Raw genomic sequence first — 27,035 nt, 5'->3', positions numbered from 1 at the left:
ATTCGTTGGCCTTTTGTTTGGTCATGACCCTTGCTCGATGCTCTCTTAAACCCTCACACACACACACACACACACGCACACGTTCACTTACACTTATTTTCGTTGCCTTGAATGTGTGAGATACAGTTATTCATGCACTCAGAGCCGCATTACGTTCGTAATGCCGTGTGTAATTATTCCTCTTTGTTTAAATATTTCACAAAGATGCACTTAAAATGTCAGCGTGCAAAAACTGTCGCGCTTCATACACACACACACACACGTGGAGGGTTACATGTGAGCGTGTGTGTTCTTGTAAGTGCCTTTGCCTCGACTATACTTCTGCCCTCACAAGGAAGGCTGTGACTATTCCGCACAGAAGGAGGTCTTTGGGTTTGTACATTTGTACATGTTTTTTATGGAAATTTGGAAAAACTATTTCTTTTTAAATTCAGACACTATATATGTATTTTTAAATCTTATTTACAATATTTTATCAATTAACAATTATCATACGCAAAATTTCTTGTTGGGTTTAAACCCATTGAGAAGTTTATAATCTGAAGTATCATATGAATCATCATAGTTTAGTTAAATTTGGTTCAAACCGGAGGACTGTGCGATATACATAGGTATTTCTATTATAAGGGTATCCAATGATGCGGCTTTTCAAAGCCGTTTCGCACCTTTCTTGTCTCATCTTTACGCTCTTTCATCCCCACCCTTCTTCCCGTCTCGCGCATCATTTTGTACATTTGCATTTTTATGAACATATTGCTCTCCCTCCCTCTCCCTCTCCCTCAGTTCCCCTCTTCTTTTGCTCCTTCTACTGTCCACCTTGTCCTAGCTCCCATAATGCAAGTCTTTTATATGCGCATACACTAAACAAGCATAATGTACGTGTGTGGCAAAGAGCGACGGAGACGGAGACAGCATTAAAGCATATTAAATTACTTAAGCCAGAGAGAGCGAGAGAGAGAGCGGACGACATATGCACAAGTTTTAAAGCATAATTTCTCAAGCATAAATCTCTGTGGCTTTTCGCGAACAAACAAAAATTAGTTGCACTCTCAGAGAGAGGAGGCTGGAGAGGGGAAAATGGAGCAGGAAGGGAAGCGAGAGAGAGAGAGAGAGAGAGAGAGGTTTTGCACAAAATGACGTTGAAAAAAAAAAAACCCCATGCGAAAGCAACGGTAAATTATGCCCCACAATATGTCAGCGTGTTGCCAGCAAAAGACAGAGACAAAGAGAGTGAGAGTAAGAGAGAGCCCTGCCCTCACCCCCCTTTTGGCTGCTCCGTTTGTCACACAGCATGCGGTCGTGGGACGGCGAGGGTGGCGGGGGAGGGGGATGGTGCAGCACCCATTCCATGCTTAATCAGAAATTATTTGAAAATGTAAAGTCGACATGTCGGTGGTGCACGCACAGCGCGAGTGCAACCGCAGAGAACAACCAACCGCCTGCCACCACCCAAACGAGGCTTCCGCCGCCTCCCCCCAGCCACCACGACAACTGCAATTTGCACACGCCACGACCCCATGACCCACATCGCGTTAGGGGCAAAAACAACAACAACAAAACGAATCATGAAAAACAGAGAAAAGAAATCTGAAACATGGAGCCAAACAAAGGAAGCAGCAACAGAAACAGAACAAGTGAAAACCCTCCCCCCACAAAGGAAGGAAAAAAGCGTGGAAGCAAGCTGCCCAAAGACAGCAGAGGAACCACCGAGGACTTTCATAGACTAATGCAAGACCTGGCACCCCGCTGGGACTGCCTGCCACAAAACAACGGCGTTGGAGTCTCCTCGAGGCTGGAGTCAAGGCTCATTTGTTTCTTTTTTTCAGACACAGAAAAGTCCAAGGAACCCCAACGGAAGGGAGAGTCGAAGAGGGATGTACCCTGATGTCTCGAGACTGATTTTAGCCATGAAACCCTCTTTAAATTCTAAATCCTTTTTCCAAAGGATCTCCCGCTTATTTTCCATTCATCTGCTAGGCATATCCCTAATATTCTATTATCTGCCCCCATCTGCATGCATCTTATGTCTTCGTACCTCCTTTTAGGGTATCTCATTCGCATATTAGTCTACCATTGTGGCAGTCAAGACAAAGGATGCCTCCTCCCAGTTCCAACTTCATCTTGAACTACGCTGCCAAGTCGGGGGTCACTTCTTCCTTTCAACAGAGCTCCCACTCCCGCTATGACGTCTTCCCTGAAATAATAAGTCATGTTAACCGAAAAGCGTGCGTCTGTCTTTTAGTTGCTGTTATTCTTCTCCGTCTTCTACATCTCCTGTGTTTACTCGTTGCTCCTACCTCTTCCTGTGCCATCACCACACAAAAACTTTTCGCGCACAATCAGCTGCATTTCAACATGGCACTGCATCATTGTTGCCACTTTTGTTGCACCAGCTCCAGCTCCAGCTCCAGCTTCGGCTTCCATTGTTGCCTTTTGCTTATAATTTACTTTTACTTGTGCGCACGCTTTGGCTTTGTGCGCGCGGAGCGGCGTGTGTCGTGCAAAATATGTATTCGTGGCCCCAACCCCACCAGACTCCTACTACGACTCCGACTGCGACTACAATGGTACCCCAGGCATTAACCATAATAATTTTTATCCAAAAAATGAATCCTGGCATGAAGCTGGATGCTTGCCACCGGGACACGTTCGGTATGCACAGGTTTTCCTTTTCCGCACCCTCTCTCTCTCTCTCTCTCTCTCTCTCTCTCTCTCTCTCTCTCTCTCTCTCTCTCTCTCTTTCTCTGTCATTGTTAATCAGCTGCTGGCAAACAAAAATTGCATTGAATCCAATGGAGGGTAGCTAGCCACCCTGGTTGGCATGCCACAAATGAATAGACGGAAAGTAATGTTACAGGGCATGCATTATGCAATTGGAGTTTACTCATCTGATATGTAGCCAACCCAGGGAAACCCACATATGTGGCAGAGCACTGTATTTTCTCATACGAATATAAGCACCAATTTCCCAGAGCCAATAATCGGGTTAGTCGAGTTAAATGAAAGATCGCAGAATTCATTGGCGGAGCTTAGCGATGTGATGAATATTTCGCACGTTAAATCCTTTCAATGATCGATCAACAACGAAAATTTATTCAGTTCCGTGATTTAAGAAAGTCCGATTCAAATACCAAAATAACTGCAGATTTCGCTACAATTTTGCTTTCCAGATAGACCCTTTTCCTCGCGGCAGAGGATGTTCTTCGCGGCTTGGTCCTTCGTCTAAGCAACTCTGTAGTAGGCGCGAATGTCCCATCTGTCCATGGGTCCCCTTCGCACAAGCCAATTGCGCTTCCGGTGGAGACGTTCGAGAGGCTGGACGGATGTTTCCAACCACTTCTTGGCTCTACTGCTCCCCAGTTCCTCCTTTAGATCCAAGCTCTCCTCGCCGTAAAAACATGGGGGTGCGCGTATTAGATACCTTCCAGTATATAACCTCTTTGGAATGCTTTGCAGACCAGGGAACACCAAACGTTTTAGATCCATTTTTGGGTAGAGTTTTGTAAAAATTCGAATTTTGTTCAATTTTTTGTTTGATATTTCACACGGAATGAAAGGCTAAGACTAGGCTCTTTGCAAAGACAAAAACGAGTATACAAAACCTTGAAGTTTCTTGGCAGACTTTTGTGATTACCCAAAAATCTCAAAAATCCCCATCCATTTCCATTTTCCAATCCCATCACATCATCATCATCATTGAGTCGAGTCGAGGCCAGCCGAAAACTCTTTCAAAAGAAGTTTAACTGCTGATTCCGCTGATGCTTCGGTCCGGGGATGGGGGAACTCAATTAGGCCGCGTGCACTCGCCGGATTCATTCGATTCACTCAATTCGATAATCGATTAGATTGCCCATTTTTATGAGCAGCTTGGAAAAATAAAATTGCTTACCAGCCACAAAAGTTGCCCAAGTCATAAATACATATATGTACGAACGTGCTAGTTCTGTGTGTGTGTGTGTGTGTGTGTGTGGAATGGAAAGTTTTCCTCCGGCGTTTGGGATCCCAAACCGAAATGCAATGCCCCCGAAAGTCGGGCCACGAAGCAAAAATAATTGATAACAGATTATGTTTTACAATCTAAGCAAAGAGCAGGTCGTCGTAGTACGAGAATTTTAATGGACGCATGAAGCGGGGCACACGTACAGAGCACCCGGATGCGGATGCGGCTCCGTTTTCGGCTGTGGCTATGGCTATGGCTACGACTCCTCCTGTTCCGGCAGTGAGTTACCCGCAAAACGTTTGCAAAACTTAATTATTTCGTTTTGACCTTTTTGTGGGCCACACACGAGCATTGGAGAGTGGACAAAGAGAGAGAGAGAGAGGGAGGTGGGGGGTAGGATGAATAGGGGAAAGAGGCCAGAGTGCAGAGAGATGGACAGTTAAAAAAGTTATTTATTTTATGGTCAAAAGTTACTTTGGCCTGTTTTATGGCTGCGGAAGTCAGAAAGGAAACGAAATCCTAGCCCCACAGTCAAACAACAGTGCTGACCATCTAGCTATTTTATTGCTGAAAACATGGAGACGCACCACAAAAAAAAGGTGAAACAAATACAACATGAGGAGATGCTACCTAGTAGAAAAAATCAGATAAGTAATTCCAAATACAAAAACTAAATGCTCAAAGACTTTCCCCGTATAAAGTAAGCCACATTATCCGCTTTCTCCTCAAACTTATCTTTATATATCTTTTTGGGGGCAGGGCAGCCAGTTCCAGCTTCTTTTCGGGAGCAGTCATCACTGGCAGCCCCGTGTGTGGCTTTTGGAATTTTCTCGAGCGTGCAGCATAAATCAAAAAAGGAAAAATATTATAACTATGTAAACGTGGATCTTTGTTAAATTTTAATTGTGACCTCAGCCGTCGGAGGGAGCATCAGCAGCAGCTCCCTTGGAAGCGGAGCCGGAACGAGCTGCTTCTTTGGAACCGGACCCAGCACGAGCTGGCTCCTTGGAGGCGGACCCAGAACGAGCTTTAGAAGCGGAGAGAGCCGACGACCTGTTCTCCTTCTCGGTAAAGCCGACTACCGTCCCTGGCCGCTGATCAGTCACCTCCGTGGCTTCGGTGGCCTGAACGGCCGGAACGGCCTGAACGGCCTCAGTGGCCTCGTTCTCCTCGTCTTCCCCGACATGCGTTACGTGGGAGGCCATGCTCACCATGCTCGTTGCCGTTGCCAGATCTGCTGTGCTTCTCTTTTCGGCCAGGAGCTTTAGTACCGAGTCCTTGAAGAACTTCGTCTCGTCCAGCCTCTTGCGGTACAAGCCGGAGGGGTGATCGGGATCGAAGACAATGTTGGGCCGTATATCCCCATCGGTGACAAGGACCTTGGCCCCGGGAATCGGAAGGAACTTGAACAGACGCTTGCGCAGCTTGGGCATGAAGGTGACCTTCTGGTGGTCGGGGACGTGGAAGAGCTTGCCGGTGATCTCCGTGGAGGGCAGCACCACGGGGCGATCAATGAGGCGCCTATCCTCGGGCAGGCTCTCCTTGATAGCCTCCAACTGGCGTGCCGTCAGCTGGAGTGGGCGTTCGGCGTCCTTCCAACGCTCCTGGCCGCTGTTGAAGGCGATCTTCTTGTTGTTCTTCAGCTGCTTTCGCACCGCCCGCTTGGCCACGCAGTTGTAGACGATCTTTGGCACGTACTCGGGCACCGGGAAACTCCGCACCGACATGGGAATGTGCAGGGGATTGGTCACCATATTTACGTACTTGGCATCAGCGAAAAGGGTGAGGTTCTTCTCCGGCTTCTTGGCCTCCTTCTTCGCGATGGCGTCCTTCTTCTTCGGCTTTGGCTTGTCTTTCTCGCTCATGAGGAAGATGTGCTGGTGGCCCCCACCCTGGACGTGACGCCAATCGGGATCGCAGTAGCGTTCCTTCTTGATCCGCTTGTACGGCAAGCGACGGAACTTCAGGCGCTTTTGCTCGTCAATCAGAAGCTGCAGGCCCGGCTTGCTTATCTTTCCCGACGGACAAGGACAGCTGGTCGCGTAGCTGGTGCCGTAACGTCCTGGCCCTGGCTCAAAGGTTATGTGGCGCCGCATCATAAAGCTGGGCTTCGTGGGGACGCACGATTGGCGCAGGAATAGGTGCGGATTGGGGCGAGCAGTCTTCGTGACCGGCACCATGTTCTTCTGCACCTCGTGGATGTTCGAGTGGGTGTCGGCGGGCCCCGGATCGGCGGGGTTACGCCAGCAGCCCGTCTCACTGGAGACCATGAAACGGGTGGTCGCTGGACGATCGCGGGCATCTAAAGGAGAATATTATTTGAGAAAAAAATACCTAACAGTGCTGCTCCTCTCCTTACTCGATAGGAAGATCCCTTTCTGCAGATTGTCCCGCTTAAACAGACGCTCGATTTCCGACGGAAGATCGTAGAATTTGAATGGAGGCGGCTTTGTCGAGACGCGTGCGTGATTTGTGTGCTGCTTGGCGAACGTCGTTCCCTTGGAGCCCTTCTTCCTGAGGTAGGGCACCGGAGGCACCCCGTAGTGATTCGGTGGCAGCTGCCATCCCTTCCACGTGGTCATGGTACGGTCAATGCGCAGGCTGCGACGCTCCGGATACGGGTTCTTTGGCTGCTTGTCATAGCCCGTGACGTGCCGATAGTGGTCAAAGGTGGCCTTGCTGGCGCCTTCACCACGATTCTCTGGGGGAAGAGCAGAGGAAAGGGCATTGGATTCCAGTGAAAAGTCTATGGCTTCTATTAGAATGCTTACCCTTCTTGCAATCCTGATTGTAGTGCTTTCCAGCCAACTTGAATTGGCTCTTGAGCTGCGGCAATTCATCCTCCCTGATGCGATTGCCTAAAGAAATACAGGATTACTCTTGGAGGAACATGTTGAGACTGCACACCGAAGACCTACGTGACAGCATGAAGAGCGGCACACTCATCCGCGTGGCCACGAAGCTCTGCCGATCCTCATTTTTCAGTTTCTGGGGTAGCTTATGCATGGCTCTATATTATTTCAATTTTGTAGATTGTAGAAAAATATAAATACTTCGATACAGTTAAGATAAGCTCAGCAGTGTTTTGTTCTATTCAAGGGATTGATTTTGACGGAGTAAATCTGCTAAAAATTCAAGGGTTACTAAGGGTAGGTGTCGTTTAGAAACCTTAAAGCTTAAGTGTAATAGCAGCCTCAAATTAAATGCTAGAGTGGTACAATCTATTCTAAATATATTATCTACACATCCATCAAATCTCATAGGGATTGCTATAGCCCCTATACTCCTCATAAAATTCTATAATCCCCACAAACTGAGGCAAGCAGTGAAAAAATCCTTCTTAAACGTATTATTTACTCATCTATCAAATCGGATCAAAAAGTGAAGCCATTCTTATAGCTTAAGGGTTATATTTTTGTGCTAAAATTCCATTTGTGTTTTTTGCCCCCAATTATTTATCAATAAACAATGATAAAAAACCCCACCACTCCCCTTTTAAATTGTTACTCGTTTGTTGGCCAAATAATTTCATTACAAAGCCACAAAGATACTTTATATACATAATTAGATGTATTAATGCATATGGGTATATCCACGGAGGATATAGCCATGTAGCATCCATTCACGTGCACAAACACACACAGTGGCCGCATAATTAGCGTAGCGAAGCGAACTGATTAACTTGCATTCAACGATTTTCAATTGAATTTCGCAGTTGGTTGATTTGTGCCGAAAAAAAGAGAGAGAGTCAGGGATCGAATAAAACAAGGAGGTAGAAACTCTGTCCAAGAGGGGTCGATGCTTAGGATACCCTAGAACAGATACCCTATCTCATTCAACGAACCTCGAGTCGAGTATAGCACCAATGTGAAGCATCGTGCACGAGCAATGTATGTTGTTTTTGAAATTCTTATGCATATCCCTCTTCAGCATTCACTCGTGCCTCTCTCTTATTATATAAAAATGTATCGTATGGCAGCGATATGATGTAGCTATCGAACATTTACGGTTTTTGCCTGCATCAAAAAAAAAATATACAATCAAAGACATCTACAACTTTTCATATAAGTATTCACACATCTGTTGATGCTTCTTCTCCGCTTGCCAAATAGCCTCCCAAAACCATCATACCCTCACTCCAATGGGTGATGAAAGCCACTACAAAACGTTGTGGGAAAGCAGGGACCTGTCGTGCGACGGCGATGGCAATCAGCCATGAAGGCGGTGCAGGGGCTTGCCCCATGGCGGAGGATGGAGCACTGGTTCGTGTGGAAGAAAGGAACGAAACGGATCGGACGGGGGAAAATATGCAGCCGGGCAAATGATGAATGTGAAATGTGCCATTAATTAATTTGATTAAATGCAGGCAATCAGCCAAGCGCGGGAAGTCGCCCGGAGGTGATGCCCGCTGCAGAGTGGGGCAGACCCAATGGGTGGGGGAATGGTGTGGTGCGACGCCTCTGTAAAGTGGAAATTTCCCAAAACTGAAGGAGAGGACGACCAAGGTAGAATCCTGCAGTAAATAGTAAAAGTTCCGATAATGCAGATAATGCGAAAGAAACGGGAAATTTTTATTTTTTATTTATCAACATTTTCATAGGTTTTGATGACCTTCGGTTTTAGTTCACCCGGCTTGCCCTTCTTGCCCTTGTTAGCCAACTTCGCCTCCTGCTTGGCCTTCTTTGCCTCCGCCTTGGCCTTCTTGGCGGCCTTCTTATCAGCCTTGCGCTTCTTGGCCAGGTTCACTGCAAACCAATAGATCAGAGTATTACATCGTATCCTATAAGATCTCACCCACTCGCCCACTTACCCTTGACTATCCGAGCGGCGGCCAGGTTGATGGGCAGCGGGGCACACTTGAAGCCCGCCGGCGGTGCCTTGCTCAGGCGGATGAACCGGAAACCGGTGGCATAGAGCATCCCCAGGCAGGCCTGCGGCCGGATGCGGCTCTTGGGCCAGTTCGTGAAGTACAGATCAGCCCGCTTAACCTCCGCCATCTTGACGCCGTCCGTGTCGCGCCAGTAATGCATCACGCGGTTGATGCTTCGCTGCTGCAGCTTCCAGCTGTGCCACTTGGGGTACTTCTGGTAGCTGGTCATGCAGCTGGGTCTGTCGACGTAGAACCAGGCCTCCCCATCGGGATAGTACTTCATCTTGGCGGAGGTTCTTCTTTCTAATAAGGGAAAATGTTTAAAATGGAAATTTTGAGAAAGAGAACAGTTTTCGTCTTCTTTTTGTTAAAATGATTTCAAAATTAATTTGGAAATTTGTGTTCAAAATGAATAATTTTTAGCTATAGCCAAGCTATTGTGATGCGAGATGTCGATGTATAAATTCATTTTGATTTTTGAGGGAATTTCAGAGGTATCGGTTTTCAGAGAGTTAAAGGACGGATCTATAAGCGATCTGGAGTGCCGAAAACAGCTATAAAGATAGTTTCATAGACCTTTCTAAGGGAACAGTTATGGGAACAGTCCGTCACTCCTAAGCTGATTTTTAATACTCTGAGGATTCATAGTCCGATTCATAATCCGTTTTATCGAAAAATATGTATCTACCCTTTTTTTTTTGCTGGCAATAATTAAAGAAAACTTTACATTTTGTGGTTTCAGCATCGTTGGACATACATAGTTTTCCTTAATTTACATAAATATATACTGCCCGATATGGCTGCCATAGGAACAATTGGGAATGTTTCTAAAAGTTTTAATCCCCAAAAGTACTACCTCCTTTCTAGTTTTTAAAAAGTGTTGAAACTCTTGAAAGTTCCAACAATTTCCGGTTAAAAGTCGAATGCCTGATGGAATTGAATTTATCGGAGGCTGTTATCCGCTTGCTAGTTGCATGTACCAGGCACTTACTGGCACCAACTGCTGTAAAAACTAAGCAGCACTTGCCGCAAAAAGTTGAGCTCATTAGGAGAGGAGAGGGGAAGCTGGAGCTGCAGCAGCAGCAGCAGCAGTAGACTGTGGCAGGAGCAGCAGCAGTAGAGTGAGTGGCCGCTTCGAAAGGACAAAGGTGATGTCGAAAAACTGTCAATTAGGTTTAATTATTTTATGCTGCAGGGGCAAACACACACACACATACACACACAGAGAGATGCTCCAATGTGGGAGACCCTTCTTATGCAACCTCAACGAGGTGGCAAGGCGGGTGTCACCGCTCTGCGTGTGTGTGTGTGTCTTTTGCTAAGCAAAGTCAATTATCCAAGCAGCTTTGATGCAAGTAATTGGCATAATGAAATTTCCTCTTCAGTCAGCGCCCCGACAGGACCAAAACCGCAAAGAATAGAAGCCGCAACATCGTCAGGAGAAGGAGGATCCGCAGGATGGCAGTGGCAGTGGCCATAACCGTATTAGCATATCAAGTGGGGCCACGGAAAAGCTCTTTTTTTTGTTGGCTGCGTATTGAGTAAATATTTAAGCAGTCCGGCAGCTGTCGCCGGGCATTAATGGCATACATCAGGGCCAAAAAACTTGAGCTCGAAAAGAAAAGCAGTCGAGGAAAAGCTGCTGCTGCTGCTGCTGCCGCTGCTACTGCTGCTGCAGGCACTGTCCCAAAGTGCAAATATGTTGCGGCCAAAGCCGCAAAAACGTTTAAATATTTTATAAGCCAAAGGCACTTGTCAGAGACTGAGACAGGACTCCGAACCGACTAACTGCTGGTGCTTCTGCTGCTGTTGCTGTTGCAGTTACCAAATCGTCAACAACTGGGACGACAAGGATACAGACTCACACGAGCCACAGTCCAGTGGGAATGGGGGTTGGATTGGATGCGATGCCATGCGATGCGATGCGATGCGATGCCAGTCGAAGGTGCGGGCATATTGGCGGAGCAGAGAACTTCGTTGGCATCTTGGAGTTACTTGTGTTTGTCTTTCGGCTCTGATAGGTTTACTTTAACAACTCTTGCCAGATCATCAATCCTTTGAAATGTTTGTGGTTTTATTGGTTTGTGGAAGACATCTTTAAAGCCACAGAATTTAAGTTAAAAGGATATCCACACAGTCGACTATTAGAATATTCAGCTACTGCTGCTCCTGTTGTTCTGCTCCTCTGTTGGCCAGCAGCTCGTTTGGCATTCCCCTAATGCCATGAATTTTCGTTGGTTGCATTTCAGGCGGCTGCGGCGGCGGCGCTCGGCGAGGATGCTGCACATTGTCTTTGTCGGTTGTTGTGGTGTTTCGGGTTGGGTCGTGGGGCGCGAGGGGTAGCTTGCGGCTTGTTGCATTGTTCCGCTTCCACATGAACGACAGCTTTCCACACTTTTTATCGCTGCCATCGCCACTCTGCTACTTATTATAGCGTTTCGCTTCTTTCTTTTGCTCTGTGCGCAAATTTCCATGGGGAGGCTCGACTGGAGTGGAGTTTGTTCCACTGCTCTGGAGTTGATTTCACACTCATGTGAAGACGCCTCGCCTCGCCTCGCAGTAGAGTCCAATGTTAAAGCCGAACGCTTCCGAATTATCGCATTTCAATTGAGTTTATCTCCACCATTCAATTTGCATAACTGAGGTCTGGAATCCATGTACAGTGTACATCCAAGAAACCAAACGACAACCTCCCGCTCCTGCTGCTGCTGCTGATGTTGCTGCTCCTCATTTATGGATAATTATGTCGCCGTAGAGAAGCATCGTCTGGTTTATACTCATTTTTATCGTTTCGCATTAAAAGGCTTTTAAAATTTATTGATATTACCGACTCTATTAAATTATGCCACCACCACCACCACCTCTCGCTCTCGCCGCTCGACTATGTGTTGTCTTTGGTGGCGCTTACCCATTCATCCATCCAACCATCCATCCATCCCCTCCTGCTAACTGATTCCTGCCAATGGCAGTGGCAGCAGCAGCAGCAGCAACATTTTCCTTGTCGCCAGCGACAGCTCCAATGCCGTCCGATGACTGACAGCAAAAATTGGCAATGCCAAAAGCATGAACGACAGCAGCCCAGCCCTGTGTGAAGGAGGAGCAGATGGAGCCATAACTGGACGGGGGAGCACAGGCTGGAGCTGCCGAGTGGGAGCAAACTCAATTTGTGTGAAAAATACTTTTAGTTACTGTGCATATTTTAAATGTAACACACAAGCAGAGCAGCCACAATGGCAGCAGCAGCAAGAGCACCATCGTGATGTGAATTTTATAAACCAGACAAATATGAAGAACATGAAGGAGCGGCTGACTATCGCCTAACAGGAAGCAACGGATTATTTACCCTAGGCAGATCAATAATTCCTGCTGATATTGTAGTGCCACTTTGATCAAATTTTTACGAGGTATGCTGAAACATATGATAACGGAAACTTTAAGGGTACTCGAAAAGGTTTTCTTTGGCAACTACAGACAGTTATTATAACCATATATATCAAAATACATACATATGTATGTATATCCGTGATCCCCTCTTCATGACAAACATATCTTTCGAATCGTTATACCCTTTCTTCTCAAGGGTATGGACAAAAATGCTTTATAGTGTTTGAAAGGAGCTAAAAATGGGATGAATTAATGCATAAATACTGGCAGCCATTGAAATCAGTTTATTATGCACACACAAACACACACACACACACACACAAGAGACAGAGAGGGAAGCATAAGTGGCGTATGATTGATAAATTTGCACTTTGACAGCCTTCGAACACAGTAGAGACAAGTAAGACACAGTAAGGCTGTGGTGTAGTACCGGAGAATACATTGCTGAAATTTGAAAATAAAATATATAAATTATCCGAAACTATTTAAATATCTACTTCAAAATACTCAAAACATATACAAAATTATTTAAAAGCGTAAAAATTCTTCGAGTTTCCATCTGAAAATTATGTATGAAAGAATGTAAAGGAAGGAAATATTCTCTTTGAATACAAAAATATATAAAAACAAAAATCATTGTATAAAAGTAGACATCATAGGCCCCCCGCCCCATTCCTGTCGCTCCAATTAGAATGCAACAAGCATACACAAGAAAAAACAAAAAAAAAAAAAGAAAGAAACGAATAAAAAGGAATCACATTTTGGCCAACATCACACTTCATTAGCACAGGTTATCGTTCCGTCTCTATATGTCTGTGTGATCCCGCGTGTGTGTGTGTGTGTGTGCCACGCCCCTTTGGGTGCCATTTGGAAAATTTCGCATGCACATGGCGCAGACATTTGAAAAACGGCCAAAAAGCGACCATGGCGATGGCTATGGCTATGGCTACGGCTATGGCGATGCCAAGCTGGGGAAAACCCCCGAAAAATGCAAACTCCCAAGCACGGAAAAACTGCAAAGTTCGAAAACAGACACAGACGGAAAACGCGACTAGATTTGGGAGAGTGGTAGAGTGGTAGAGGGGCAACACAGGGGCCAGACACGTAACCCCTTTAGCTGGTGTCAAAGGCAACATACAAATTCGAAGCTCCAGCAGTAGCAGCAGCAGCAGCAACAACGGCAGGAGCTCCCGAAAAAAAAATTCAAATGATGGGGCGAGGGATTGGGCCCCATAAATTATGCAGCACGCGGTGGTTGCTGCAATCTGATGCCCTTCTGGCCCCATTCCCCAGAACACGCTTCCACCGCCTCCACCGAGTAGGACTCCACTGCTTTCAATTTGTGACTCCCTTTTCCCCTGCTGCTGGTGCTGCTGGTGCAACTTCATTTGCTATTGGAGCCGTGAAGCTTAGCCATGGCTTTGTTGCTGCCCGCTGGAATTTGGGAACAACGGCAGCTCAATCATCAATCCGCCGCGGATCAGAGGCGGCACTAGCCAAAGGCAATCAAGCGTTCAGCTTTTGGGTCCCACGTCGAGTATTTTCGGGGAATGCGTTACAGATATGCGTACTACGTGGGGGGCTGCCCATAAAGAAAATTTCCCCATTCAGGGACTAATTAAATGTCACTCTGCCTTAATGCGCCCTCACTTTCACCATCGCTACTCGTCCATGGCTCCCACTCGAGGCTACTCGGCGGAAATATGATTAAAACTAATACCAATTATCGGAGGGCGCTACGACAACGGCCCAGACCGGCAAAGGAGTCTAGATCAAGTGGTTACCTCAACGCTGCGTGTGTCAGCGATGCCAAGGGAGTAGGGGCGCAGGCAGAAGGGTTTCACTCAATAGATAGGATCATTCCATCCATCAATTTTTGATTTGCACCACTTCTACTTCACCCCTTTTTAAGCTTTTCTTTGACTACGCCCCTGTCCTCCTTTGGAGTGCGCTCTTCTGTCTTCTGCTATCGCCAGTTCTTTGCGACCCGACCCCCTTTAAACAACGTCTTCATTAGCCAGAACTTCAGACACTCTATCTCTCTCTCTCTTTCTCTTTCTCTATTGCTATCTGTCTTTCTCCTTTATCACACAGAATGAAGGAGAAGGAAGAACCAGTAAAGGAAACTAATAATTAACACTTTTTACTGCCAAGAGTCGATAATTGAATTACAGAGTGCAGGCAGTGGCACATCAACCCACACTCCGCCCCTTTTCCAACTTAGCAATTTCTTTGGCTCTGCTTCAAGGCTGAACTTCCGCTTCGGTCTTCAGTTTCTCCTTCAGCGTCATCAGCATTTCTACTCCCCTCTACCGTTCGTCGTTCGTTCAGCAGCTGCCAGAAAAATATTCGCAAATGCAATCGCTTATAAACCCAACAACAAAACGAATTGGGTGAAGACTAACAGTAACAATATAAGAGCACTAACAACAACAAAAGCGACGCGTATACGAAGGCAAAAGCTAAAATTCAAATGCAGTCGCCAGCAACAACAAAAAAAAAATAAATAAGTTGCAGCCAAATGAATCAAAGAAAGAGAGTGTAAGAGAGGGAAGCGAAGGAATCAGATGAGTAGAATCAAGATATATTAACAAGGGATATGCGTTGAGTGCAAAGCGACATCCAAATAGAGAACAACCCTTACCCGGTATAAATATACCATGCAGTAGAATACCAGCTTTGGCGAGTAGTGTGGGGGAGTGATAGGCGACAGAGCGGCAGAGCATTAGGAGGGAGAGAGACAGGAAGCTAGCGAGAACGAGAGCAGAATGGTGAGAGAGGCGCCAGCATTCGACGGGGGATTCTTGCATAAAAACGTTTAATTAAAATTCAAGAGCTTCTGTTTTCAGAAGCTGCAAGTTTTTGTTTTACTTTTTCGTCCCGGCCAGGCAGCCAGCCGTCTCACTCTTTGCCACCCTATGCCACGCCCAGCCACCTATTATTCGAACGTCTTGAGTAATAGGTCCTAGATGGCCTAGAGAGGAGCCGTGGAGGCAGCAGCGGCAGCTCCCCGAACGAGGGTCAGCTATGCAAATTGGCGTCTGTTTTGGATCGGCGTTAATTACTTTGAGCTAAAGTGCAGGCGACCGAGGACCAAGTGGAATCGAGAGAAAATTGAGAGATGAGAACCAAGAAGCCGGAATGACGTCCAGAAGAAAGGAGAGCAGAGGCAAAGGGAGCCAAAGGAATGTAGATTACTGCAGAGAAAACAATTGCATTAATGATTTCACAAAAAATTATTAAACTCGACGAGAACAACCCTCGACTCTGTGTTGGCCCTAGGTTGCCGATACTCGAAAAGTTTCTGGTGCAGTTCAGTTTCTGGCTTTGAAAGATAATCAGATTAATTATTCACTACTAGGACTTTATGGAAAGATATTGGGATGTTAACTATCCATCTACTATAGTAACAGCGCTCATAATTATGTACCTTTGAATAGTTTTCAGTCTTTTGATCCTAACATTTCGATTATTTCTCCTTCCCCCATGTATCCCTTCTACAGGGTATTTCCATCGCAATTCCAATAACGAATAAAGAGCAACTGTTGCCGGATAAGGATCAGGCAAAGCCAATGATAAATGCAACATTTTGGCTGTCCTTAATAATTTTCAATAAATCCCGACTAGAAGTGTCGATTCCCCATGGACTCTTTTTCCTTACTTTCTTTCTTTATCTGCTGCTGTCTTTTCTTCTGCCATTGCTTCTCTCTTTGCGCTTTTTGTCCATCGGCAAGGCAAACAGGGAAGTAAATTTGAAAATCCAATTTGCATTTCCATCAATAATAACAGCCGCACAAAGGAATATTAGACGACGACGACGACGAAATGGGGGATGGGGATGCCAATGCCACTTCCTGCTCCTCTGCAGAGTGTCGAATGGGTTTCGGGACAAGCGGAGGAGCTGTGGGCACAGCGGGGGAACCGTCAAAAAATTTACCAATCATTAAAAATACTTCCACTTCCGTTTCCTGTGCGCACCATTTTCTAATACGTCGCCATGACTTCCGTTCCGTTTCGTTCTATCCTCCGTCCCGTCCGTCTGTCCCGGCCATTGTTTGAACAGCTAATGCTGGCCACGTTCCGGAGTCCTCGCCCCCACGTGTCCCCCCGTGGCCAGGGAGCGGCCAAGGCCTGCCACAGTTAGTCATCTCGTGCTGCTTTATGTAATTTATATCCTTGCTGCATTATCCTTTATTTACTTTACTTTTTAGCATTATACTTTCTGGTGCGTTCTTGTTCTTTTTTTCTGTTCTGTTCGGTCGCTCTGTCGCTCTGTTTTCTCTGCGCATATTTCTCTTAGGTTTGCTCCGCAAATTTATGTATAAAAATGAGCGAAATTGCAGAACACATTTTTTCCATTACTGAAAATAAATGTCTGAAGGATGTGCCCAGGCATAGGACCACTCGCCGCCCTCCAAGAAGGACGACTCACAGCTCCATCTCTGGGCTGTGTCTTAGATCAAAAAAAATCGCTCCTTACTGATGAGCTTCAATGAATTCAATCAGAATTCATTTGAATACAGTCCGTGCATACCAAAGAGGCGAGATTAAGTGGCTCTGGCCAGGAGTAGGAGTAGGAGTAAGACAAGGAGCCACTGCTAAAGCCGAGTGAAAGTGTGGAGGAGTCAACTCCTTTTGACTGATATCCTTGTGGCCTGTGTGGGGCTGCCGCTGCCTGCCCGGACTTGCCTTTGACGAATAAGTAATCAGCGCTAAGTTGGCAATTGAAAGCGATGCCCTGCCCTCTCCATCGTGGTGGTTTTCCTTCGGTTTTCCCCTGGTTTTTCTCGCTCACTTCGGTCAAGTGGGGTAATGTGCAAAAAAATATGAATGTAAGAAATGAAGCAAGTTTTTCAGGGAACAGCTCAAGTCGCATTGTCGCTGTAGTATAAAGGGAGAAGGTCACCTTTCAAGGGAAGATACCTGCAGTGAGCCACAAGGACACACACACATATGAAAGGAAATAAAGGAAAGGAAAGCCAAGGCCACACAGAAACAAGAAAACCGAAGAAAACTCAAACAAAGCTCACAAAAGCAGAGAAAACCCAGAAAAAGAAGCCAAAGCTCCAGGCAGACAAAGCCGTAAATACTCTTTAAAAGATCAACAAGTAACAGGCGAATAAAGTTAAACGTAAGTTAGTTCTTTTTGAGGATGTTTTCGAATAGGATCAGGGTAGGTTTCCTTCAGGGAAAGCTTCAGCTATAACTATTTGTATTCCCTATAGTATTGAAAGGAAATCTCTTGGGCATACACGATTTTCATGTTTAGTTGAAGAATTTCTTTACAAATGGATCACAATTTGGTGCAAAAATACTGTAAATCCTTCCGCAAGTCGCAGTAGGAAATGTGCCCCACGTAAGGGAATTCCAACATATTTAAGAGGCAGGAGCGGGCCAGACATTACATAGCATGAGGTCGCCAGAAATTATGTACAAAGATTAAGAAAGCAAAGCGTTATCTACCATGCCACTGGGCGAGGACCTGGGCCGTGTTGACAGTTAATGCTGCAGGCTGAAAGATGGGAGATGGGGAGTACATCGCAGCGAGAGGAGAGGAGAGGATATGAGAGTCCTGTCATAATGAAATTATGTATTTTCCGACCAAACAGACAGCACTTCGCATGTGGCAGATGAGCTCTACTCTGCTTTATGGCTGAGAGATTTCCCTATGTTTTCTCTCGGTGGAATGGCTCTTAAAATTTGCTACAATAATAAAATAAAGATGGAATAAAATGAGCAAACAAATGTCGAGGGGCTGCCAGCACCAAGGAGCGTCGTACAAGCATAAATAGAACGGAGCAGATTAAAATTAAGTATCCAATAAAAAAGTCCAATCAAATATGCATCGCAGTATGTAAACAATTCTCGAAATTAAATGCGGAAAAAATAACTTTAAGAGCAAGGTAATAAAATTATGTAAACTTTGGTATATTCCGAATGAATTGAGCTTTAAAGTACCTAAGAACTTTATATTGTTTATTTTAGTATTTAGTGGAACATCTTTAATATTTTTATCTTCGGCATTTCCATCATTTTAAAGATGAAAATGATCCCTATACGAGTACTATTTTGAGATCTGCGAAGTAAAGCATAACAAGCAAAACATTTGAATGAAGGAGAAATAGCCATCAGAATTCCTCCTCCCATTTTCTCCACACTGAGAGTTTTCAACAGCTCCCAAACAAAACGAACATTTAGCTCGAATCTCGAGCACTTGCCGCATCTACATCTGTTCTGGCCAACGGAATCATTTACCTGATATCCGATTGCAATGGTAATGGCTCCGGCGTCCCCGCATGTCCTCTGTGTTCTGTTCTGTTCTGTTCTGCTCTGAGTTGGAGAGTGTTGTTTCCGTTTTGCTTCGTTTGATTCCGATTCTAATTGCTTCGGTCTTTCTGGGGTCTGTGTCTGTGGGAAAATTACCTGAAAAACAGTCAAACTCCAACCCCAAAATCGACAAATAATTATTCGTGCAAACCAAAACCCCCCCAAATTCCCCTGGAGAACATCGAGACAACAGGGGCAGAGGGTAAGTGAGGAGGTGACGTACAGGAAAGGAAATGCCAAGTGGCAAGTGAATATTTGGACTGTATTATACCCTTACAAAACAGCTTTCAATGAAGTATAAAGTTCATTATGCATAATGTTGTATGATTTGTGGTTGCTGCAGAATAGAACCGATACGCTCTCTGCACTCTCCTAGTGCTGGGTATCAAAATTAAGCAAATATCACGTCTCTCGCATTCCAACTACAGAGAAAATCAAAGACAAGCTCAGCCAATCGAGTCGATTTTTGGTACACAATGCCCCAACACGCTGCCACATGTTGTGTGGCAACATGCCCTGGCTGCGGAGGTGCGTGTGAAAATCTTTGGACGTGTGAGCGAGTGAGTTTACCCAAACAAAGTTTCTACGTTTCGATTTTGGGATTCTGTTTGATTTTCTGTTGGGTTTTAATTACAGAAAGTGCTCGACAGGAGGCGAAAGATTGCCCAAAGAGTGTTTGCCAAATTGTAGCTAATTATTTGGATACTTTATAGCCTGCAATGGGATAGAACAGGTAGTGAAACCTTAAGCCTGTAACTCGTCTAAGTATTCACTAAGGACCCCAGACCGTATAAGGCTTCTTTCAACTGGACTCTCGGCAACATTCGAACAGAAAAGTTTCCGGGGGCCCCAAAGCATTGCTAAATCATTGAGTACAGTCAACTCTTTTAACTTTGTTGCAAATAGCAGACGCCCACTGGAGCACTGGACTCGTGCCGCTCCCCAAAGACACAAACACACTCACAGATAGCACAGAAAGGGAAGAAGGAGGGTGTATGTGTAAGTAAATTGTAGAGTTGGCGCAAACGAGTAAAGAAATCGCTCATGCAAAACTGATTGACTGTAGCGAAGAAGCTGCAAAAGAGAAACACGAAACTTGTTACAGTTGCTGCTGATTTTAGACCCGCCATCCAGTACCACCCACCCGCTCTGAAGCAGCCGCTCCCGGCTCCAACGCCCTCCCGTTCACCCAGCCAGCCGTCTGTTATCTGTCGGCGTCTATTTATGTACACACCACCCACATGTGCTGTGAACAGTGAGGCCTCTCTAAAGTATATCCAAGTACAAGCTGTATCCAAGAAAACTAACCCCAAAAGAATATCCTTCCCTACTCTCCTAATTTGTATCCACTTAAGGATGATCTTCCACGATTAATGTTTTAGAAATTTGGGATTAAAAAGTGTCGGAAATATTCAGTAAAAACATTCCTATATCTAATTCCGAAGCATTCAAATGTATTATTCTCATTTCATTTGTGACCCTTACCGATCGCCCACTGTAGTTGTGCTGCATCATAGTACAATATGCAGCATTTTCATTTGCTGTTGGCCTGATGCTGATTTTTATTGAAACGAAAATATCGTTGCCCGCGTCTGCCTTTTTCCCCTTACCGCCCTCCACGACAGTGTGGCGCTTCTCTCTTTTTGTTGGTCGAACTTTTTGTCGGTTGCGCACTTAATTGAAAGGAATTGTTAATTTACAAGTCCCGTTCCATGTTCCACGCTACCCATCAGCCATCAACCCATCACCCCCAGCAGGCCAGCCTCCTCCATTCCTGCTCTTTGTGCGTGATTGGCTGCCTGAAATTTGCGGCGCCAAAGGCTTCCATCGTTACCTCTACCTTTGCTCCTCGATCCTGTTCAATCAATTTCTTTTAACGCTTGCTTAAAATTTGATAAAAAATTTTCGTATGATGATTTCTGACATTTTTGGAGATAAGTGAGACCTTTTCAGTGTAACATTTTCCCCATCCAGACTAACATCCACAGTTACATAGGAATATGTCTGATCCGCTGTAGCGCATTTTGTTTGTCTGTCAGGCGGCTGTCAGCTTTCTTTTCCTACTGTTCTTGTTGTTGATTCGTGACACTTATTTGTAATTTTCAGCATATAATAGCATTGTGTGTGTGGATTATAAAGGGATTATGGCCCCCACGCCTGTCGCCGCCAAGAGCCTCCTCCTGCTACGCCCCGAGGGCTCGCCCTCTCCTCCACTTAACTGTAATAATTGCTCACGTTCTCACGCGCTCTCATCGCCAGTTTCATACTCGTATCCATGGCTACCCATGGAATCCCCTGCCCTGTGGCTTTTTAAACCAATTTAGTAAAACAGTCCGACCACCAGCTCCAGCAGCAACAGCAAGTCAACCAGACCAGGTCAAAATGCTGCTCCAAGATGTGTGTAATTAGACGTGACTTCTCCTCAAGTTGTACTTCAGACTCCCATCCTACTCGTACCATCCTCCACTCTCGAAAGGAAAGGACTTAAAGTCTTCTTAGCGCTGTTGTTATTTCGAGCTTAATTGTGCGAGGGCGTGCCCTCTGGGGGTTGTCGGGGTACTACAGATTGGGGTTAGAGGCCCCGGCCATGAGGCTGGATGGTGGGATTAAAGATCCTTTCAATAGATAACCTATTGGCTCGTTCCTTTGGATGCCCCCTCCCATCAACCCCAAAGTCTCACCCACCACCAGCCTCAATTAACCACGGCGAAGCTTTCCATCGACGCATTAGCATTAAGCGATTCTCTCCCTCCCCACCTAACCCATCCCACCTTATTCCGTGCCTAATCAGATTATCAGTTACCTCAGACGCCACGAAAAACAGCTAATTTGTGCAGCGGAAATCACAGCAAAGAACACGGCAGTGGCAGCGACAGCGGCATTGGCAGTGACAGTGGCAGCGGGCACAATCTGGTACGTGTTAGTTCCAGCCTCCGCCTCGGGTTTCCCTTTTAGCGGAACAAGACACTCCGTCGCAGGCTGTTGTGGAAATTGAAAATATGTCAAATAATTACACATTTTTATGGGAATTTTTCAATTTATATGCCGTCAAGTAAACGCTGCGTGCATATCACTCTATTGACGTGCAGATGGGCGAAGATTTTCATTTTTCTACCGCCTTACTTCTGCTGCTACTTATTGACGATTATTTATGCAAATAACATACCTAAATTGACCTTGAAAAGCTTTTTCCGTTTAAAATATAACCGACAATAGCTTTGGTAGATGGCGTGTTTCCCATCAACGACATCTATGGTTGAAGTAATGCCAGAAGTAATGTTAATCGATTGTTCTATCGAAAAACGTCCAGCTGTTTTCCTGCGATTACCCGGTTGATTCAAATTGAAATTCGAATTTTTAAATCAATTAAATGAAGAGTATGAAGTATGAAATGAAGAGTTTTTGAATTTGTATGCGCTCGTTGTTTTTATTTTTTTCTTTCTACAAATCACCTAAGGAATCTGGCTACCTCGCTGACTTCCAATAATCTCTAATATAAACAATTGCCTAAACGCAATTAAATAACATTTGTTTCACATTTTAAGTTTTGATGCGAAAAATCGGAAAAAAAATATTTTGACACTGACAATTCCCTGACTAAACTAAACAAAAAACCCGAAATAGAAACAGCTAAATGCTAAAAAAAAACCTAAAAATTTTGAGTGACACCAAAGCACAAATTCAAATGAGCTACCTATAAACCTAATATTCTACCGCTATACTATGTCTACCTCGATCTACAGACCTATACAACGTGGCACTGGTCAACAAGGATAACGTTATCGTCAATTATTTCGCCATTGTGATTGGCATGATGCTCATGGTGTAGGGGACACACGAGAACGATTTCGTCCTTATCGTGAGTGGGTGCGACTTCAGCAGCTTCCTTCTTGAGCTCGTCGTTCTCGGAGACATCGTCATCCTGCTGCGTGCTATTCTTGTCCTTGTTATCCAGTTGGGTGCCACTCGCGAACACGAAACGATTCGCCAGCAGACGCTCGATTGCATTGGGAATATTCTGCAGCGTCATGTCCTCGATGTCATTGAGTAACTCAAACAGTGGTGATGTAATGGGGCTGTGGTGCATCTCAGTGGCCGTCTCCATCATTGGGCTGGGCTGCAACAGCTGTTGCAACATGAAGAATATCGGCGGTAGAACCGGCGAAGACATGTGCATGCAACGGTACTTGGACGAGGTCATGGTGTGACCGCCGTGCGGATCGTTTTCGGGCTCGTTCAAGGGGAAATCTTCGGCCATAGGCTTGGCCACCATTTGCGGTTGATAGTCGAGTTCCTGTTGCTCGCTATCATCCATCATAGTGGGGGGCGCCGAGGTAGTGGTGTCAACGGGAGCAGATGAAGCGTGGTCGCCCTTGTGGGGACCCGAACGCGGCATTAGGGTATCATTCAGCAGCGACAAGCGGCGCTTGGTGCGATGCAAGCCGGACAGTAAGCCCGTGATCAGTCGAACTGATGATCCCAATCGTGCCTTCTCGATTTTGGGTCCGGCTGGGCCAGTCACTGGGTCTGTTTTGGGGATGACTGTAGGAGCTCCCGCGACGATTTCCTTGGCAGCTTCCTGGCGAGTGGATGACTTGACCACTGCCTGGGGAGAGGCCGTAGTTTTGGCGGTTGTTGCTTCGCCCATCAATAAGCCAATAGTGGATTGCACAGATGTGGCATTGACCGCATCCGCAGCCAGGGCATGGCTCTGGTTCATCCAAGGCTGCATCATCATCACGGCACCTAAACACCGCACAGAATATTAGTATCGATTATAGGCAACATCCGATGTGGCCTTCTACTTACACCAGAAGATCAGCCAAACATTAAACTTGGACATTATTAAAGAATCGATTGTTATTGATTAAAGGCAGCTCTGCAAAACAAAAAACAAAAAAAAAACAAATAAAATTAACTTGAAGTAAAAGTAACAAATTTGTATAATTTCTCCGTAAAATATTTGACAAAACTTTCTCAAAAATTTATTAAATTGTTGTGCCTAATTTCCGTAAAAAATTTCACAAAACTTTCTCAAATAATTTTAAAATTTTTCTATCAGAACTCACTTTTTTTGTTTTGACTGGAACATGTGCTCGACACAAAGATAGAAATAGGAATGATTTTCGAACTGCTTCGAGCCTCGTAGCGGCGTTTTGACAGGCAGCTGGGGAGCAGGGAAAAGGCTACCAGGTTACCCAAAAAACGAAAAAACCGATTTTCTAATTCTCTGGTGAAATGTTCCTCCTAGGTTGCTGCTGTCAAATGTGAGTTTGACCACTAACCTTACATAGATACGGATCTACATGTACCGAATATGGCGCAAACGAACTTTCTGGATTAGATCGCAGGGTCTTCGGCTCTAGAGTGCGTCATCATAAGCCAGCCGAACATGGGAGCCTGCTCTCAAGAGAGATTACGAATTGTTGATTTCTTCTAGGAGCATATTTCAGTATATATTTCCATGGATAAGCGGCGCGAGGCTTTAACCTTTCGTGTCCTGCAGCGCTCTCGAGATTTTCCCGCTCTCTTACCCGTTTGTATGGTGCTGGATCGATCCTACATCTACGATCGCGTGCATCGCGTACTTTATTTGTCGGCTTTGACCTGGTAAGTTATCCTTGTTTCCCCCCCTATTCATCTTTTCCATTGACTTTTTTTTCTTGGTTATTCTTCTTTTATTTTTGTATTCCCTCCAGCTCTATTGGCCGAGACTCTCTCTGGACACAAACTGCTTTGCCGCGATCCTTCCTCTTACCCCGTCTGGTAAAGTTATTAAGTTATTATTTATTCACTTTATTTACTTTATTTAACTCTTCCTTTTATTTTAGCAGGTGCCCCTTCGGCGGCAAGGAATGACTCTTGCGTGCCCGCGGACGCCTATATGCGCACCACCGTTTATCACGAGCGTCTTCCGGTTCATATGAGCGAGTGTGCGATCGATGATGACTGTCGACTCCAGGCGCCTGACCGGGGCCTGCTCCTGTGCACAGGGCCACTTCAGCTTCCAGATTCGTAAGTGAATCAGTATATAAATTTGTATATATTTTAAAATATTTCTTCCTTCACAGAGGACTTATGTACCCTAAGACAGACAGAATCATCTCCCAGCAGAACAGAAGCGCCTAGGAAGTCATCCTGGCCATAGACAGCAAGGACTTTGACTACGAGAACCAAGGGACGAACTACGCGGGCTACTAGACTCTAGATATATCTCCTTGCTGTTAGATTTAAGGATGTACGCATTCATTTAGATAGTAGATACAAAAATGTTTCCCACTTGTTAATTTTGTTATACTAAGCTAAGTTTTAATGAATAAAACTATCCTATCTTATCATCCTTGATGTATCCTTTATCGGGAAAACTATCCCGACTACAAAAAGGCGCGGCACGTCCAAATCGGTGACCAAATAGCGGAGAAAACTAAAAAATTTTGATTTGGGAAAATGTCCTTAATCCTTGATAAGGACTCCATAAAATCAGGGACATTTATCCGATCCCAGGAAGACGTCGCACGTCCTGATCGGGCCAAAAGTAACCAAGAAAACTAAGTAGGTATGGTTGGGACTGTTGGAGTCCTTACCGGAGGATCAAGGAAATTTTCCGAAGACAGGAAGCTGTCGAACGTCCCGATCGGACCACAAATAAAGGAGAAAACAAGATATATATGTCTGGACAAAATATCCTTGATCATTGGTCCTTGATAAGGACTCCCTCAAATCAGGAACATTTTTCCGAACACAGGAAGCCGCTGCACGCTCAGATCGGCCCATTAAAAGCGGAGAAAATGAATATTTTTGATCCTTGATATCCTTTGTCCTTGAAAAGGACTTCATAAAATCAGGGACATTTTGCCGATCACAGGAAGTCGTCGCACGCCAAAATCGGCCGACAAATAGCGGAGAAACAAAACTGGTTTGTAATTTGTTATTTTTGAAAATGTAGTTCAAGAAATCACCGATAGGGCGCCACCGTACAACGAAAAAACCCCGCGTCAAATGGCTGAAATACCAGGCGAACAGAAATCAGCAGAAGGTCGATCATGTTTTTAAGCCCCCTAAAGTATGCTGCGACATTTTTTGGCAATTGCTACAGTTGCTTGCTGCTGATTTCTGTTCGCCTGGTATTTCAGCCATTTGACGCGAGGTTTTCTTTTTACAATCCAGCTTAGCTATCTCCGTTATGTGCCGGCCAATTTTGGCGTGCGACGACTTCCTGTGATCGGCAAAATGTCCCTGATTTTATGAAGTCCTTTTCAAGGACAAAGGATATCAAGGATCAAAAATATTCATTTTCTCCGCTTTTAATGGGCCGATCTGAGCGTGCAGCGGCTTCCTGTGCTCGGAAAAATGTTCCTGAGTTGACGGAGTCCTTATCAAGGACCAATGATCAAGGATCAAGGATGATCCTCCGGTAAGGACTCCAACAGTCCCAACCATACCTACTTAGTTTTCTTGGTTACTTTTGGCCCGATCAGGACGTGCGACGTCTTCCTGGGATCGGATAAATGTCCCTGATTTTATGGAGTCCTTATCAAGGATCAAGGACATTTTCCCCAATCAAAAATGTTTAGTTTTCTCCGCTAATTGGTCACCGATCTGGACGTGCCGCGCCTTTTTGTGGTCGGGATAGTTTTCCCGATAAAGGATACATCAAGGATGATAAGATAGGATAGTTTTATTCATTAAAACTTAGCTTAGTATACAAAATTAACAAGTGGGAAACATTTTTGTATCTACTATCTAAATGAATGCGTATATCCTTATATATAACAGCAAGGAGATATTTCTAGAGTCTAGTAGCCTGCGTAGCTCCTCCCTTGGTTCTCGTAGTCAAAGTCCTTGCTGTCTATGGCCAGGATGACTTCTTAGGCGCTTCTGTTCTGCTGGGAGATGATTCTCTCTGTCTTAGGGTACATAAGTCCTCTGTGAAGGAAGAAATATTTTAAAATATATACAAAATTATAGACTGATTCACTTACCAATCTCGAAGCTGGAGGCCAATGTTTGATTCGGCGTATGAATTTGGTTGCTCACATTATTTCCCGTGGGCGTGAACCAACAATTCCGCCGTTGTTCACTGGTCCCTGCTACATCAGACGGTAAGCCACATCGTTGCCTCAGCGATACACCAGCGACATCATGGCTATAGGTCGCAGAAGGACAGACAGTGGCTGCCAATTCCTGCCAGAAGCACATTCCTGGGACCTGTTTTCTGTTTCCTGTCTACTTCTATCCCCAATTTCTTTCAAACCAGAATTAAATTTAATATGAATTTCAGCTTTCTTTTGGGTTAATATAAAATTGAATATAGATATTTTTATTCAAATGTACATATAAACAAATGTGTAGGTACATATTTGGGTGTGCTAAAGGCGCTTTTTTCCTGTTTTTAATTCAAAATTTGTGTTCGAAAGTGCAAAAGTCAAGCCACCTTACTATTTGCCTTCTCTCAAGTCTTTTAGGTAACCTTCATCTCTCCCCTCTCTCATTTGTATTGTTATTTTCAATATC

The 27,035-nt window shown here is 45.1% G+C and overlaps 4 protein-coding genes across 5 annotated transcripts; 1 reads left to right on the top strand and 3 right to left on the bottom strand.

Annotated features, from left to right (window-relative positions):
- Positions 1–4,803: 4,803 nt before the first annotated feature.
- LOC4804628 (uncharacterized) lies at positions 4,804–7,060 on the bottom strand. Its single transcript, XM_001361123.4, has 4 exons — positions 6,859–7,060; positions 6,712–6,798; positions 6,300–6,641; positions 4,804–6,242 (listed from the first exon to the last, which is right to left on the bottom strand). The coding sequence occupies exons 1-4, from the start codon at positions 6,944–6,946 to the stop codon at positions 4,852–4,854; spliced, it is 1,908 nt and encodes a 635-aa protein (XP_001361160.3). The 5' UTR covers positions 6,947–7,060; the 3' UTR covers positions 4,804–4,851.
- A 1,425-nt stretch (positions 7,061–8,485) lies between these two features.
- LOC4804627 (uncharacterized) lies at positions 8,486–9,235 on the bottom strand. Its single transcript, XM_001361122.4, has 2 exons — positions 8,751–9,235; positions 8,486–8,685 (listed from the first exon to the last, which is right to left on the bottom strand). Exons 1-2 carry the CDS (start codon positions 9,091–9,093, stop codon positions 8,519–8,521), a joined length of 510 nt encoding a protein of 169 aa, XP_001361159.2. The 5' UTR covers positions 9,094–9,235; the 3' UTR covers positions 8,486–8,518.
- Positions 9,236–21,928: 12,693 nt separating this feature from the next.
- Positions 21,929–23,726, bottom strand: LOC6898572 (uncharacterized). The gene is made up of 3 exons (XM_002138556.3): positions 23,591–23,726; positions 23,331–23,400; positions 21,929–23,267 (listed from the first exon to the last, which is right to left on the bottom strand). Exons 2-3 carry the CDS (start codon positions 23,362–23,364, stop codon positions 22,267–22,269), a joined length of 1,035 nt encoding a protein of 344 aa, XP_002138592.2. The 5' UTR covers positions 23,365–23,400; positions 23,591–23,726; the 3' UTR covers positions 21,929–22,266.
- A 149-nt stretch (positions 23,727–23,875) lies between these two features.
- Positions 23,876–24,859, top strand: LOC26533374 (uncharacterized). Of its 2 annotated transcripts, none has more exons than XM_015184577.2 (4): positions 23,876–24,131; positions 24,221–24,287; positions 24,356–24,536; positions 24,593–24,859. In XM_015184577.2, the coding sequence occupies exons 1-3, from the start codon at positions 23,986–23,988 to the stop codon at positions 24,446–24,448; spliced, it is 306 nt and encodes a 101-aa protein (XP_015040063.2). In that variant the 5' UTR covers positions 23,876–23,985; the 3' UTR covers positions 24,449–24,536; positions 24,593–24,859. The 2 variants fall into 2 exon arrangements, with proteins under 2 accessions (XP_015040063.2, XP_015040062.2); XM_015184576.2 differs by having other exon boundaries at positions 24,353–24,536.
- The last annotated feature ends 2,176 nt before the right edge of the window (positions 24,860–27,035 follow it).

This window comes from Drosophila pseudoobscura, chromosome 3 (assembly GCF_009870125.1).
Source record: "Drosophila pseudoobscura strain MV-25-SWS-2005 chromosome 3, UCI_Dpse_MV25, whole genome shotgun sequence".
Lineage (NCBI taxonomy): Eukaryota > Metazoa > Arthropoda > Insecta > Diptera > Drosophilidae > Drosophila > Drosophila pseudoobscura.
This window is presented reverse-complemented; position numbering and strand designations above follow the sequence as displayed.

Excerpts from the sequence above, each read along its gene's own strand:
- LOC4804628 (XM_001361123.4), bottom strand. The coding sequence starts at position 6,946 with ATGCATAAGCTACCCCAGAAACTGAAAAATGAGGATCGGCAGAGCTTC. Across the intron at positions 6,799-6,858 it reads GCCGCTCTTCATGCTGTCAC|GCAATCGCATCAGGGAGGAT; the intron begins GTAGGTCTTCGG and ends GTATTTCTTTAG. Across the intron at positions 6,243-6,299 it reads GAAAGGGATCTTCCTATCGA|ATGCCCGCGATCGTCCAGCG; the intron begins GTAAGGAGAGGA and ends ATTCTCCTTTAG.
- LOC4804627 (XM_001361122.4), bottom strand. The coding sequence starts at position 9,093 with ATGAAGTACTATCCCGATGGGGAGGCCTGGTTCTACGTCGACAGACCC. Across the intron at positions 8,686-8,750 it reads CGCCGCTCGGATAGTCAAGG|TGAACCTGGCCAAGAAGCGC; the intron begins GTAAGTGGGCGA and ends ATTGGTTTGCAG.
- LOC6898572 (XM_002138556.3), bottom strand. The coding sequence starts at position 23,364 with ATGTCCAAGTTTAATGTTTGGCTGATCTTCTGGT. Across the intron at positions 23,268-23,330 it reads TGTTTGGCTGATCTTCTGGT|GTGCCGTGATGATGATGCAG; the intron begins GTAAGTAGAAGG and ends TGCGGTGTTTAG.
- LOC26533374 (XM_015184576.2), top strand. The coding sequence starts at position 23,986 with ATGGATAAGCGGCGCGAGGCTTTAACCTTTCGTGTCCTGCAGCGCTCT. Across the intron at positions 24,132-24,220 it reads TATTTGTCGGCTTTGACCTG|CTCTATTGGCCGAGACTCTC; the intron begins GTAAGTTATCCT and ends TATTCCCTCCAG. Across the intron at positions 24,288-24,352 it reads CCTTCCTCTTACCCCGTCTG|CAGGTGCCCCTTCGGCGGCA; the intron begins GTAAAGTTATTA and ends CTTTTATTTTAG.